Here is a 15,663-nt window from a genome sequence, read left to right on the forward strand (position 1 = left end):
GGGAACGACAGGCCCCCGGAGGTGTGCGGAAGCTGGAAGCGGGACACACGTAGGCGGGACAGGCACAATGGCGGCAGAGCCGAACTTGCACGCTCGTTACCGTGGCATTGCCGTCCACCCCCCCCCCCCCCCCCCAACCCCTTCCCCGCCATCGCCCCCGGGCTGCCGTGTTCAGCGATGGGCGAGAGGGTGGGGGTGGGGGGGGGGGGGCGGGAAAGCTTTACATCTAAACATAGCTGCTTCTTGGTTGTTGTTGTTGTTTTTTTTGGTTGTGTTCTTCCAAAGGCACCCGTCCTGCTTCTCCCAGTTTTGATTTCCGTCGTTGCCGTGGGTTTGAGATCAGTGGTGTCTGCGGAGGTCGTTTTCTTTGCGCTGTTCCTGTGAGCGTGTTGCATGGCTTTCGTTCTTACACACTGATGGGGTTTTTTTTTGTGTGACGCTGATTTCCTGTTCTTGGCTTCTTTTATTTAATTACTTATTTGATCTGCTGTCATTTTAAGCTCCCTTTTTGGTAATACTGTGCATTCCTGCTTTGGCAATGAACCTCACTGTCTTGGCGATGTCAGCGCTCGTGTCCATCTTCCCATTGGCTGTCCTCTACTTCCTGTTTTGTTTCCGGCTGCTCCCATTGGCTGTTCGCTCCTTCCTGTTGTGTTTCCGGCTCCTCCCATTGGCTGTCCTCTCCGTGGCTGGTCTTTTCGCACCTGCATGTGCCCTTTCATCGAAACCCCCAGGGTGCCAGATGTGCTCGGGAAAACATCAATTTACACACCGCAGCGCCGTGACTTCAGATGTAAACATCCACAAACATCAAACAAGCATCGCTTCCGGCTCACTTAATTCGACTTTTAAAATTAACGAAGCTCTGAATTAATGGAGCATTGTTGACCTATTTATCCTGCGCAATCATTAAGAAAATGAACATTTACTGAATGAAATGCGTTACGTTAAAGTATGTAAATTTATATGATGTGTATATTAGGTCTAGTGTGCCGGACGCATTTGCATACGATCACAAGTATAAACATGTCAGTCGAGTATATTTTAACATTTAATGTAAACTATTCCTTTCGATTTACTCTACACAACGTTGTGGGAAGGAATACCAAATTTGAAAATATCAATACCATTAATCAATGATTATCTATTCTTAAATGTCATGATTAATTAAGAACTCCTCATATGAGTTCAAAGGAAGCACTTCAGATCGCTTCTGAGCTCTGACAGGTCTGTCTGCTAACGATGACGGGCATCGGACCGGCCCCAAAAATAATACAGAAGCCCATATCCCCCTGTGAGTTCATTTAGCCCTTTACTGTAGATGTTCTTGGAAGCGGCAGAAGCCTGAAGTGATGAATACTTACTGGGCATATTTATTACCGAAGTATTCTCCCTCCCCCCCCCTGCCCGCTTAGCGTCACAGCGATGTTTTCGCAGTACATTTTAGCGCTGTTGTGTCTGGGCACATCTATCTGTGATACCCTCCACCACCTCCCCCCCCCTCCTCCGCCCCCCCCCCCCCCCCGCCATCTGCTGCCATTGTGCGTAGCTCCCCTTCCACAGGGTCCTTCATCTGTCAGGAAGGAACGTTCCAAGGCTGTACCTTACACCAGCGCAGACGTATTACTAACCATATTTATGGGTCATCCGAACAAATCGAAGTCATATCTTCCCCCCCCCCCCCCCCCCATTCCCGGGGAATGAAGTCCTGCCCACCCCCCTCCCACCCCTCTCTCTCCCCCCGCCGACCTGTAGCCATCTCTGTGTGTCTCTCTAATTTATGGGTTCATTACAAAAAGCAACAGCAGATCCTCCCCCACCTCTCTCTCTTTCTCTCACCCTCTCTCCTCTCTCTCGTTCATCCTGTCTCCTCTCTCTCTTGCTCATTCACCCTCTCTCCTCTCTCATGCTCTCTCTCAGTCACTCTCTCTTGTTTACCCTCTCTTCTCTTGCTCTCTCCCTCTTTCCTTTCTCTCCCTCTCTACTCTCTGTCCCTCTTTCTCTCCCCCATTCACCCTCTCTCTCTTCCCTCTCCTCTCTCTCTTCCCTCTCCTCTCTCTCTCCCTCTCTTTCTCTCTCCCTCTCTCTCTTCCCTCTCCCTCTCTCTCTCCCTCTCTTTCTCCCTCTCTCTCTCTTCCCTCTCTCTCTCCCTCTCTCCCCTCTCCTCCTGTCAGACAGTTGTTCTGAGCCCTGGCGTTCGCTGATTTAATCGCAGCATGGCTGACGTTAACCACTGGCGGTCTCCGTTACTCACCCCCCCCCCCCCCCCTCCTCCATTTAGCCCTGTGATGCGTGCGTGTTTCGGGGCGAAGGGGTTACTCCGTGCAGGGGGGGGGGGGGGTCACACGGTGGTTGCCATGCCGAAAGCTGCCGCCCCCGCACGTATTTTTACTCTGTGTGATTTAGGGCGAAAGGCGTACGGGAGGATCAGAAGAGTATGAGCTTGAGAACGCACTTCAGCGTCGTGGGTTAGCCGCTTGAGAACGCACTTTAGCATCATGGGTTACCCGTGTTAGCTAAGATGGTATTTTAAAGGAAAGATTCAAAAGACTTGATTATTTAAGATATAGTATACTAGGGCCAATATGTAGTGCATAATAATTTCATTATTATAATATTTATATCATATTCATTAGTGCAAGTTCTTTATTACTACCCGTTCTTACCATAGTTTTTTTAATGGATTTCTTGATTTCCCAAGGATTAAAAAATGATTTTGGGGCAGTGTGGACTTTTTACTATATTAGACCGTTTGTTCCATTGCACATTTAATCAAATTGATTCTGCAATTTTAATTTTGCCATGTTCCCCATCTGCAAAGCCAGAGTAGAAGACAATGAAACATCTTCTTGGAAAGTATCCATAATTGCATTCCTTGACTTTCTTTTTCTGAGGGTTCACTGAACTCCGCTTAGTAAGCACGCTACATAAGACGGGTTTGTTACACCGTTCAAAGTAACGTCCCTTGTTTAAGTTTCTGCCTGCACCGTTTTCTTCTTAACTTCACACAAACTTGTACACAAAGTCCTCTGGCTGAATATATTTCATCTTATGAATCCTAACTTAAAGTAGTAGAGGCAGCAGAGAACAGTTAAAAATGCAATGAACAGGAGATAGTTTACGCAAAATTCTAATCTGCAGTTAGGTACAGAAGAATTCAAGTGATGAGCAACAATCTTAATGTACACATTATTATCAACGTTGATGATTTATGATCTATTCCAGAGCTGTTCACTGGATTACAATTAACATTAGGGAACTTTAAGAGAGCGGATATCTGTAAACAACATTTTCCTGGTCTGAGTACACTCCAAAGGCTAATTCCTAAAATGTATACACCTATTTAAAATGAGCAACAAACAACTAGGGACTCCTTCTTAAGCACAGCTGGCGAAGATAACAGATGATCAAGAATGTTCCCTTCATTTGGACCAAACAGTGGCATCAGAGCACTTATCTCAATTCAGGAAATGTCATGAACCTGTTGTTTTTTTAAAACATAGTTTTTACAAGGACACGTTAGCAGCTGGTACTTTTTTCGCTCGATTGCATCTAATAAGGTAGCTCAGCCTTGGTGGCACTCACATGAAGTAATGTAGGTTATACTGGGGGAAAAAAACCTTGTTTTCTGTTGAAAAAACATGTCAGTTTAAATCAGTGCCATTTAACTTAAAAAGCACAATGGCAAGGTTACTACTTAACGCAAGTAAACAGGAAATCAGCGGCAGGTGGACGGTCTTCAACAAAGAGGCTGGTAAGATTTTTCGGTAACACTTTACAATAAGGTCACATGAATTGGCATTAACTAATATAGTTGTTAACATGAATTCATGATGTACAAATACATTGACAAAGCTGTACAGATTAACTTTTCAGTAGTTAGTAGTTAGCAACGACATTAGCTAATGCCAATTCATGTAACCTTGCTGTAAAGTGTTACCAGCTTTTCCTTCATTGTTAATAGTTCATTATCCTAATATTCACCATTATCCAGGGTCATTATCCGTCTAAAGTAAGCGCTTTACCGCCTTTATTTTTCACCTCACCAACTGCTGCAAGTCTGTGCATGTTTCAATTACACCTGCCTAAGAAATCCATAAGCTATTAGGTTTAAATGCCTTTTGAATTATTCATGATAAGTGATAAGCCCTTGTTAATACATGAATTGAATGCATTTCTCAATAACCTCAAAACATAACTGTGCAATGCTGCTATGGGTACACGGTCGCTCTGCTGTTTCGGGAAATGAAAGGACAGTATTCTGACGTACGTCAGCATGTTTAGAATATGCCGTAGATATCTGCACTGAGGACAAATTCATGAACAGGCCGCATCATATTTCCTGTAAAATCAAGAAATATTTAAATTTCAGTATTAAAACTCACCATGTGCTTTGCATTAGTCTTGACAAGCTGCTGATGATTTATGTTAGACATAAAATATCGATTTAAATTATTTTGGCCTGACATAGTGGTATCATTTTACCGAGTAGTTTTCAGGGCAATCTTACAGTTTTATAACTATTCTGCAAACTTGCTAAGATTGTAAATGGCAGCTTGCGCATAGCATTGGTGTGCTGGCTTCTAATCTCGCCATATGGGTGACATTTTTCATTTTGAAGCTCCAGTGGGTTTTCTGAGAAGATTAGGAAATACTGACTCTTTAAAAATCTTAAACATCACTTCATCGCTTTTTCGCATCCGAGTGCGTTCAGCACAATTTTTCTGCAGACTTCAGTGTGCCGTTATATGCAAGGTAAGTTTTTATGAAGCATCTCGGCATTTACTTCCGAGCCTGTCCTCCCGGAAAAAAAAAAAACGTTTGAAAGCCACCAGAAAAATATACGACGGGAAGAAAACTTCTATAAACGCATACATCAAACTGTCGTCACTTTGAAAGCAAACTCGCTGCGGAGTTTAGAAAGAACTTTCAAGATGTTTGATGAACATCTCAGCAAATGTTTACATCAAAGTTGTTGGCGTCTGGTGCATGAAATGCTGTACATCTCAACCAAGCGGAGGGAACAATGATTCTTTTTTGGGTTGCCACTGTAATGGAACAATGACCCTCCTTATTAAAGATCTACAGAGGTCACTTTGCAGTATTTCATGTGAACGGGGCTTTGAACTTATAAATGGCCAAAGTTAGCCAAAGCGACTCACAGTAGAACCCCAATATTCACAGTAGAGGTCTCACGCCCCTCGTTTATACCAATCAGTCATGTCAGTGTGTTCCCGTCAGATTTTTTTTCCCATCAAACCAGAGCGACACATCGCTGAACACGTTTCTATCTGATCACTAGATTTTATCGTTTCCCTTCTCACCACCTCAGACAATAATGCCTTCAAATGAAACCAGCGGTTTCAGTCGGAGGTTACGGCCCTAGAAAGCCGCGTCTAAATGTAATTTTCGCTTTGATGTCACCACAGACAGAATGGCCTGTGTTGGTTAACCTTGGTCAATTTATAACGTGTAAGAAGTGTTCTGTGTGACAACACTCACAACGGTCTTTTTTTCTCGAAAGGGTGAGAGTGTGACTCGTTCAGCGGTGGGGAATGCATCTTATGTTCCATAAAATGGGAGCTTGTGTTCTGGGTTTCTCAAGAGAGTTCCTGTGTGTTTATTTCATATTATATTTTTAGCAAAATGTGTCAAAAGTTGGTACTGTAGGGTAGGACTGTTAAACACTGAAACTTGGAATTAAAATATCACGGCTCTTGTGGCTTTTTTCGTTGATTTATTTCCAACGAAAAAACCATTTGTCTCACTGGGGTCTGTTTGGAGGGACCTCAGTGTAGAACTAGAATGCACAGCCTATAATTACTGCACGTCCTGATGTTACAACATTATGCATTCGGGTGCATGTATGCCGTGATGTCACAAGACATCACATGATGGGGAGAAGCCCAGCCAATGAGACGCAGTGCTGTGGTGGCAGTTGGGTTTGAATGCAAGAAAAACAGCACAGTGACTGGAGAGAGGCACGGTTTGTTGGAGGGGGGGAAAAAAACACATCTTTAGCATTTTCATTCATTCGTTTTTACAGAGTTCTCAGACTGCGGAAATGCTGCATTTGTCTCCGGGCGTTTTTCGGAACAGAAGTGCTGATAAGGTCCTGAGACTTGCTAAATCAACAGACAATAGTGCAAAGTCAACAGCGCTGAGCGGTCGCAGTTTTTATAACGCAATAAATTAAAGCAGCTAAAGCTACAGTTGTCGTACGCGCACAAGTTAATCATCGGCGATGTTGTGTTTTTATGTCGAATAAATGCTCTTGCTGACGTTCCGTTGGCCTCCGGTTTCAAATTTATACGCAGTCGTACTGCAGCGTAAATTCTGGCCAAAGTAAAAGTAGCCGATGTGAATTGTTGTCACAGGTGCGGTCAAGTTTAAAGGACTAATTGGTGGCATTAATCATGTAAAACAAACAAAAAACAGGTTCAGGATGATTAATGAATGTACGAGAGGCCTCAGTACCTTCCCTCTTTGTAGCCCAGCAGACACCGTCGGGCACGCCCTTATTAAAAACACGGACAGCTGCTCCTCCAGCACAGAGCTAAAAGAGTACGACTTCACTGATATTATAAATATTGATGCGACTGCTCTTGTGATATAAACCCCGACTTAAAATGATACATGCATGCGGGCTTGAATGCATAATGTGCAATTTCCATAATTTTCGGCAGATAAGACTAATAAGCTAATACGTATGCCGTGGAAACCTTTACTTCACTTCATGAATGGAAGACATTTAGCTAACAACCGGAAGAAAAATGGGAGCATACATTGAATCGGCTAGAAAAATATTGTACTGTTTGAACATCTGAGTAGGCAGAGGTAATTAAATATGGTGTGATTTACAGATTAAGCCAGTATGATTAGAATTATGTGTGATCCCTCATGTAGGGAGACTGAGAAATTAACACAGCTTCTTTATTTTAGCTTCCTTCTCCTCCGCTGATTGTTGCTGTAGATAAGAGCGCCAGCGGAACGCTTGCAATGCAGTGCAATGCGCAACATGCGCATCTTTGCTTCGAAGCTTTTTTTTCAAGGTTATGCGCTCGTCTGTTGAAATAGTTATTTCTGTACGCCAGGTTTGTGGGATGACTTTCTTACAGTAACATCGTAAAAGTTTTTTTTTAAAACCCACTTAAAACCGAACGTTGCGACGGATTTTTATCTGTTGAACGCGGAGAGAAACATCGTAATGGCCCGGCAAGGCGACTCATCAAGAAGGTAAGTCATTATCATCATCAAAAAAAAGAGAAGCGTATCTCCCATATCTGGGGTCGGCCAGGGTGCACGGGAGGGGCGAATGGCAGGGGCCCTCCGTACAGACCCTTAAAAGCGGAGCTCCAGTTCTGCACATGAAGGGAAGGTGAACCGCGGATGGCCCGTTAAGTGCGGGCTTTTGTCTCTGTCTGAAGTCTGAGTCCTCCTGTACTGCCCCCCACCCCCCCCCCCCCCCCCCCAACCCCGACCCCGTTTGAAGTCAAGACGGGAAACAGTCGACCGCGGAGGGGGAGATGGCGGTCTTCAAAGGTCTGCCTGGGCCTCTGAGGGCGTATCCGTGTCGCCCCCCCCCCCTCCCCCCCCCCCCATCCCTCTCGGCGTGTCAGAGGGCTTTGGCGGTTGAGAGTCCCCTCCCCCCACCCCCCCGGTGCTGCCCCCCCCGCCCTCGGTCCTCTGTCAGGGATTATTGCGGTCGCCGGTTGCCACGGCAGCCTTGTCGTTTCCCCGGGTTGGCTGGGGCCTCCCGGCTCAGGCCGGCGTGACACGTTTTAAAAAACTCTCTTTCGGGAGTCCGTCGCCGAAACGCGAAACCGTACCCCCTCGACCGCAAACCCGCCGCCCATTAATTTCTCCAGATTCCATGTCAGGACGGTTTATTTTTCCTGCTGTCTTTTCCACCCTTAGCCCTGGGACACGGTCGGCCAGGACCGTTATAGATGCGTGCCTCTGCAGACGAAGAAAAGCCAAAAGCACGAGCCCGAACCTCCCGTTTAAAACGTTCAGTTTAAACGGTGGGTTTTCTGCTCTCTCAGCGCCAGCGTGTTGTCACTGCATGTGCAGTCCGGCTTTGAGAGATTTGTGGGTAACTCAGGCTCGGAGCTGCACTCCCACCCCCTTTTTTTTTTTCTTCGAAAGCTTAAATCAAAGCACGGAATGGAGGCCGCCCCTAAATCACGAGCAGCTCCAGCGCCGGACCGCATTAGCGCAGTATGAGCTGAAAGCGTTTGTGGCGAGAGGAGACAGGCCGTCTGAATTAGGGAAGGCCGCTCGCAGAAGACAGGCCGTCTGAATTAGGGAAGGCCGCTCGCAGAAGACGTGCTAAGATATCGAATGGCTGCGGAAAGTTCTGCTCGAGTAAAAGAGCAGAAATCAGAAGGAGGAGGGAGCGGGAGGGGGAGCGAGAGAAGGAGGAGGAGGAGGAGGAGGAGGAGGAGGGGAAAAAAGTGTCCGTCCTCAGATCTTCTTCCCGCGAGCAGACGAGAAGCAGATGTCCCGTCCGCGGGCAGGTCGTTCAGTCATCTGAGATTCAGAAACAGCGCATGCACGCACACACACACACGCTCACACACACACACACACGCACACACGCACGCACACACACGCTCACACGCACGCACGCACGCACGCTCACACGCACGCACGCACGCACGCACGCACGGTCAGTTAATACTGCTCAGGCTAACGTCTGACGGCGCTTCATTACTCCCTCTCTCCCTCTCTCTCCCTCTCTCTCCCTCTCTCTCTCTCTCTATCTCTCTCTCTCTCTCTCTCTTTCTCTCTCCCTCTCTCTCTATCTCTCTCTCTCTCTCTCCCTCTCTCTCCCTCTCTCTCTCTCTCTGAAACCTTCCCGCTAAAAGGCAGAGGAGATGGCGGTAAGCTGCGCACGTTAAAGGCCACCGTTCGGGTAAGCCGGAGCTGGCTGGAGCGGGGGAGCGGGGGGGCGGGGGGGGGGCAGCGCAGGGGGGGGGCGTGGGGGGGGATAATGGACTGACGTCCCAACGACATGTCGCAGTCCTCCCTGTGCTTGATTCCATTAAAGGACTCATCCTGCTCATCTGCGTGCCCCCCCCCGACACCGTCCCCACGGTGACACCACTGGGCTGAACGCCTGGTTCTGCTCCCGTGGGTCGGGTTCTCTGGAAGCCCAGAGACGGCCCAAAATAAACACAAATGATGTAAGCCCAGATGCAGTCTGTGCATATCGAGGTTTTTTTTGCTGCCTTTGCAAACCAAGCTGCACTTTTTTTTATACATATCACCTTTTGTTTTTGGTTTTTTATTTTTTATTTTATTTTTTTTCACCATTAATTTCCACAGACGCAACGGTCGTTCAGCCGCCGGATGGATTTTTTTTTGGAAGCACATTAAAGCCGAACCTCAGATCTGGATCAGCGCTGTTTACGGTCAGGCAGAGGAAGGGTGTGTGTGTGTGTGTTTGTTGTGTCTGCAGCCGTACTGGCCGCAGTCTACGCTGTGCATTGTTAAACGGGCTTTGAGGCCGTTTGAAGATTAGCCAGTAGTTTACCTCGCGAATGTGCAGCGAAGGTACAGCACATCCAGTAACGGCTTGAGAAAAAGCCAGTCGGTGTTTTAGCAGCGGCTCCCGGGGAAGGGTTTGAGTTGGGACACGCAGAACGCGGAACCACGGTAAGGCTGTTCTCCCCCGTATGCGCGCTCGCTCCACGCGTGTGCCCCCCCCCCCCCCGGGCGAGCGCCCGCCCGAGTGTGCTTCACTGCGCTCGTACCCGCGCGGGCGAGCCCAGGCGAAGCATGACGGAGCGCTTCAGCGTCATTATCCAGCGCCGTTAACGTCAGCCTGACACGGCTCGGGGCTCCATTTCCATCTCCTTCACACGCGGAACGGGCCCCGATCCGATTCGTCCGCGTCGCCGTGCGTTAAAATCACGCCCGTGCCTTTTTCACAGCGATATAGAATACGACGATATCCAGTTCGCTGGTTGGGATAAAACCACCAACTGCTGATTTTTTAAGGCATTCCTTGTCACTTTGCCATCGCCATCGCCTGATTGGCCGGGCTTGTGAGAACATGTGTTGGTCAGGCCTTGTTTGTGATTGGACTGCGTACAAGTGGGCTGCTCTGATGTCAACCCCCGTGTGCAAATTAGCGAGAGAACGGCACACACTCAAAAAAAAAACAAAAAAGAAAATGCTGGCTACCAGCATTCGCCCTGGCATTTGTTCTTCGCCGTACGCCACTGTGAATTTTGGGACTAGGCCCGATTCCGTTGCTCTTTACGGCTTTCGTTTAAAGGGCAGATATTCGACTCCTTATGCTTCGGCAAAACAGATTTCCCGGGGTTTTTTTCATTTCGCACAGAAGCAGCCCCTCAGCATCTGCTCGCGTACGTACGAAAGTGTACATTGTGAACACGACTCCGTGTGAACAGCCGCCCTCCGGCTACGTGATGCTAAACCGTGTACCAGGTGCTTCTATTTCTGGCGCTGACAGCACTGAATCCCACCGGAGTAAGACCCACTTTCGTGCAAAAAGAAAACACAAGGCATCCGTACAGCAGAGCTTCCTTTTCGCTTTAGGTTGACATCTTCATTCACATTCTTTCTTTTTTCTTCTTTTTTTTTTGGTGTCGTTGTTCGGTTCGACTTCCTGCTCTCCTCGCGAAATCGTCACCGTGTTTCCGAGTTCGTACCCGTCCCGTTCGCAGAGACACAAAGTGCAGCACGTGTCTGCTTCAGTGACTACAAAACATGCAACGGTCCATGCATTCTGGCTTCTGTACGCTTTTGGAAGTATATGTGGCTCTGTACAGCATTGTAGAGAATCTCTGGAGAAATAATTGTGCGTGCATATGAATGCAGATACAGTTCAGTTTTTTTACACTTTTAGAATTTGAACTACATAAAACATATCCAACACAAACCTTATATGTATATATATATATATATATATATATATATATGTGTGTGTAAAGATGAAGCATTTAGTTTGTTTTCGTGCATAGGCAGTATCCTTTTTCTTATGTCAATCTTTTGACAGCTCTTACCAGTGTTACAGCATATGCAATGATTTTTTTGTAATACAAAGGTTTGGTTATTACTTTATTATTTTAAATCCGTGGTTACGCCAAAGATGCATGAAGTTATTTACACTAGAAAAAGGTTTCTCTCTGTGCGGCTTTATGTTGCTGATAAATCAGTGTGGCTTTTGTAGCCGATAAAGGCGATATTGACGATAAAGGCGATATTGATGATAAAGGCGATATTGATGATAAAGGCGATATTGACGATAAAGGCGATATTGACGATAAAGGCGATATTGATGATAAAGGCGATATTGATGATAAAGGCGATATTGACGATAAAGGCGATATTGACGATAAAGGCGATATTGATGATAAAGGCGATATTGATGATAAAGGCGATATTGATGATAAAGGCGATATTGCCGATAAAGGCGATATTGACGATAAAGGCGATATTGACGATAAAGGCGATATTGATGATAAAGGCGATATTGACGCTAAAGGCGATATTGACGATATTGCCGACCTGTCTTGCAGGGGTGATCCGTGAGAGCTACCAGAAGGGCCGCGAGCAGCTGGTCCCCGTGACGCTGCTGGCCATCGCGGTCATCCTGGCCTTCGCCATGGGCGCCGTCTTCTCCGGCATCGTGGTGTACTGCGCGTGCGACCACCGGCGCCGCGCCCTGGAGCTGCCGGGCTCCCGCAAGGACAAGGACGCGGCGGCGGCGGCGGCGGCAGCCTCGCGGCGCGGCTCCATGAACAGCGTGACCAAGCTGACGGGGCTGTTCGAGACGCAGGCGAAGGACGGCGGGCGGCCGGACGCCATCCTCACCCCGCTGATGCACGGCGGCCGCGCGGCCTCCGCCAACGGCAACGGCAAGGCGGCGCTCCGGGCCGACCACCAGCACCACCTGGACCTGGCGGCGCTGCCCACGCCCGAGTCCACGCCCATGCAGCCGCGCCGCAAGCCCAGCAGGGGGAGCCGCGAGTGGGAGCGCAACCAGAACCTGATCAACGCCTGCACCAAGGACCTGCCGCCCATGGGCTCGGCCGTCATCCCCACCGACCTGCCGCCGCGCGCCTCGCCGGGCCACATCCCCAGCGTGGTGGTGCTGCCGCAGCACCAGCACCAGCACCAGCACCAGCACCAGCAGGCCTACCAGCACGAGTACGTGGAGCAGCCGCACCGCGCCGACCTGGGGCCCCTGGGCCTGGACGACCAGGCCGCCACGCTGGAGTACAAGGCCCTGAAGAGCCCGTGCCACGGCCTGGGCCTGGGCCTGGGCCTGGGCCTGGGGGAGAAGGACGGCGCGCCCCCCCGCGTGCCCCAGCGCGAGGCCTCGCTGTCCGCGCCCGCCCCCGTGCCCCAGATGGGCAAGCGGCTGGAGGTGCACTCCTCCATGTACGGGCACGAGTACAAGCGGGGCTACCCGCTCAGCGCCCAGGCCAAGGGCTCCGCCCTCAAGAAGCACAACACCAACTCGTCCAACTCCTCGCACCTGTCCCGCAACCACAGCTTCGCCCGCGTGGAGAAGCCGCCCCCCGCCCCGCAGAGGGTGGACTCCATGCACATGGCGGGCCCCTCGCCGGGGGCGTCCCTGTCCCGCCAGCCCAGCGTCAGCTCCTACGGCTCCCTGCCCCGCGGCGGGGGCAAGCACCTAAAACCCGACGTCCCGCCCAAGCCCTCCTTAGTCTCCCTCTCCACAAACATCAAGTCCAACGACTCGTGCACATAATCGCCCCGGCAACCGGTAACCGAAACAACCGCCACCGCCCATGCCGCGCCCACTTCGTTCCTCGTCAGTGTACAGCAAATACAACACACTTTAAAAAAGATGTTTTTAAAAAAATATATATATATATCTATACGAAACGGTTGTCGTGAAGCTCTCAGGCTGTTGAATCGTGGTTCCTGGAACAAAACAAAAACAAAAAAAAAAAGAAGTGGAATATTTGCTATCGAAACGAAATGACAAAATGACTTTCGCCGATATTTCGTCAACAACAAAAAAAAAAAAAGCGAAGTCATTCTGTAGCATTCTGGAGCGACGTCTGTGTTGTACTTGAGGAGCGGCACAGTGACTCGATGGATGTTTTATTTTTAGTTTTTTTTTCTTTTCTTTTTTTTTTTTAAAAACAGGCTGCCAAAAGCACATTTGAGCGGTGAAAGCGGGAGTCTCGGATTGAAAGTGGGAGGCCGGGTGGAGGACCGAACTCGCACTTGGGCACATTGCTCTCGGACTGCAGCGCTGGCTGGGGCTGACTTTGTGTAGACGACTGTGAAAATGCCTCTCAGTGTTACGGCTGCCAGCCACCGCAATCAAGCTCTTTTTCGGCTGAGGCCTCGACCCGAAAAAATAAATAAATCAGCTACTGTACTGGTTACTGGATAACATGTGACTGTTAATACTAATAGCTCATTGTATTTATTATTTAATAAGTGCTTTTTGGAAAAAAGAAAAAAGAGAGAGACAAGACTTTTTTTTAGGCTCAGAAAAAGGAAACATTTAATATGAATTAATCGAGTGTGAATTTATTTAAAGTCATAAAACTGGAGCCAGTAAAAGTTTTTTTTGTTTTGTTTTAGTTTTTTTGTCAAATTGGTCCGTTGACTGTGTAGGACCTCGGCTTTTAAAGCTTGGGACAAGCGTGACCTCTGGTTGTGCGGGGGGTGGGGTGGGGTGGGATATTTATTTACCTGTGCCAGGTGGCTCGTGAGCAGAGCCGGGACGTTCCAGGAGTCGACCGTCCCACGACAGAAGCGGACCGACCGACGCACGGAACTCCCTCGACCTCATCGTCGCCTCTCCATCGACCTCTCTCCGCCCCGCCCGCGCCAGAGAGCTGCAGGTCCACTGCGGGCCAGTCGAGGGTCACTGTTTTTTGCATGTAAAAAAATGCAAAGGGGGAACAAAAAAAAATGAATAGAAAAATCACACACAAAAACAAGAAAACGTGTGAAAGGGTAAGTTTTCTGCCAGGTTTTTTGGAAAGTATCGTCTTTTGCCAGATAAAGAAAGGAGGTATCAACTCTAGTCTTCTCACGTGGGCCTTTCATGGGAATTCATCTGTTAATAGCCTGTTTATCTTCCACATGTAAATGTGTGCCTTACACCCAAAGTAGTGGTTTCTTTAGCTGTTAATTATGTTTCCTGGTAGATTTTACGAAGAGATATTTCCCCTTGTCGAGGCAAAGAATGTAGGTGTTCTTGTTGTAACTCTGGTCCCTAGGAATATTCGGAAAAGGGGAAGGGGGTTGGACGGTGATAACCCCCTCGTTCTTTTTTTGTGGTTCCTTTTTTTTTTCGGATTGTGCCAACGATGCGCTTGAAGAAATCCCTTTCCGTTGTGCTGGCAGTGTCGACAATGTTGTGGGTGTTTGTTTTTTAATCCATCAGGTCCCGATATTCTTTTTGGCTCTCATCTTTTTGCTGTTTGGTAGAGTGATTAATGTACGTTTCTGCAAAGGCCTCCTTGTGTTCAACAGATGCACTGCAATAACAAACCACACATTTTTTCGGCCACACCAATGGTATATCGATAAGACACCGGCTTTCTAGTGTAAATGATAAAACTCGATTTCTAGGCAGTTAAAAAAAAAAAAAGAAGCAGGCTGGTTCCTGCGGTAACAAAAACCTCCTCGAATAAAATTAGGCAAATATATTTTAACCCCCTTTTATAAAAACCAAGTTTCAGCAATTGAAACAGATTAGTATGATTAATCTATTAACTCTCTATATCGATGTGCTATACGGGAGGGTTTTATCGGACTATTTTTTGTTTATTTGTGGATTTTTACATGATATTTCACGTGATGTGTATCACCATCGCTCCCAGATGGGCAGATCGCTCGCCCAGTTGTCTTTCTGCAGAGAGAGGCGAGCATCGAACCCTTCGACGGGTTTCCTATAACAAACGAGAGAAGCGAGCCATTACCTGTGGTCGTGCAGCCAATGTGAAATTAACACGTAGGATTTTACCCCCCCTGCCCCCCCCCCCCATCGGTTTCCGTAAAGGAGTAATCGTGTTTCTTTAACCGAATTGTACATAGACGCTTGTAGGGTTTTGAGTGCATTGACTGTGTCATGCATCAGAATATACCTTGTGAAGGGACCTTCGTTCCTGTTCCTTTCTTTTCAGTAGTGCAGATGGCATCTATGCCCACAGTTTGGATGGTGTCTGTTGACCGTGGGCTGTTTTTGGTGTGCCTTTGTCTTTCACCCTTGCTATACACTGCTAGATGCAACCGAGTCAAACTCTCAAAATCGTTTCTAATTTGTAAGCTTGTAAAATATTGTGATGTCACCAGGTTTTTTGCCCTTCACTTCTTTAACATTTGATTCACAGCTAAATGTATGTTGTAAAGAAATTCTCTTTAATAAATGAAAAAAATGTAATAAAAACAAAAACTAAGCATTGCCGCCACTTCGTTTTGTTGTCGTCGTCGTCCTCGTCCTTCCATTGGTCCAATCAAAGTCACGTGATTAGGCGTGTCACCTACGAACTGTGAAAGAGGCCTCCATTCACAAACACTGCATAACACTAAGCAGAAATGAGAACAGGCTCGTCTAGGCCTTTCACTACACCTGAAGGCAAGCTGATGTCCCCTGTGGTTGAGACACAGATAGGCCTATCTCTCTTTTTGCAG

At 47.9% G+C, this 15,663-nt stretch overlaps 1 protein-coding gene across 3 annotated transcripts in view; it reads left to right on the forward strand.

Annotated features, from left to right (window-relative positions):
* sema6a (sema domain, transmembrane domain (TM), and cytoplasmic domain, (semaphorin) 6A) overlaps positions 1-15,429 on the forward strand; it is a 90,314-nt gene extending 74,885 nt beyond the window's left edge. For all 3 annotated transcript variants that reach the window (XM_035378666.1, XM_035378667.1, XM_035378668.1), the window contains one exon: positions 11,553-15,429. In XM_035378666.1, the coding sequence (XP_035234557.1) occupies positions 11,553-12,751 (1,199 nt within the window). In that variant the 3' untranslated portion in view covers positions 12,752-15,429. The remainder of the gene's footprint in view (positions 1-11,552) is intronic.
* Positions 15,430-15,663: the final 234 nt, after the last annotated feature.

This window comes from Anguilla anguilla, chromosome 10 (assembly GCF_013347855.1).
Source record: "Anguilla anguilla isolate fAngAng1 chromosome 10, fAngAng1.pri, whole genome shotgun sequence".
Classification (NCBI taxonomy): Eukaryota; Metazoa; Chordata; class Actinopteri; order Anguilliformes; family Anguillidae; genus Anguilla; species Anguilla anguilla.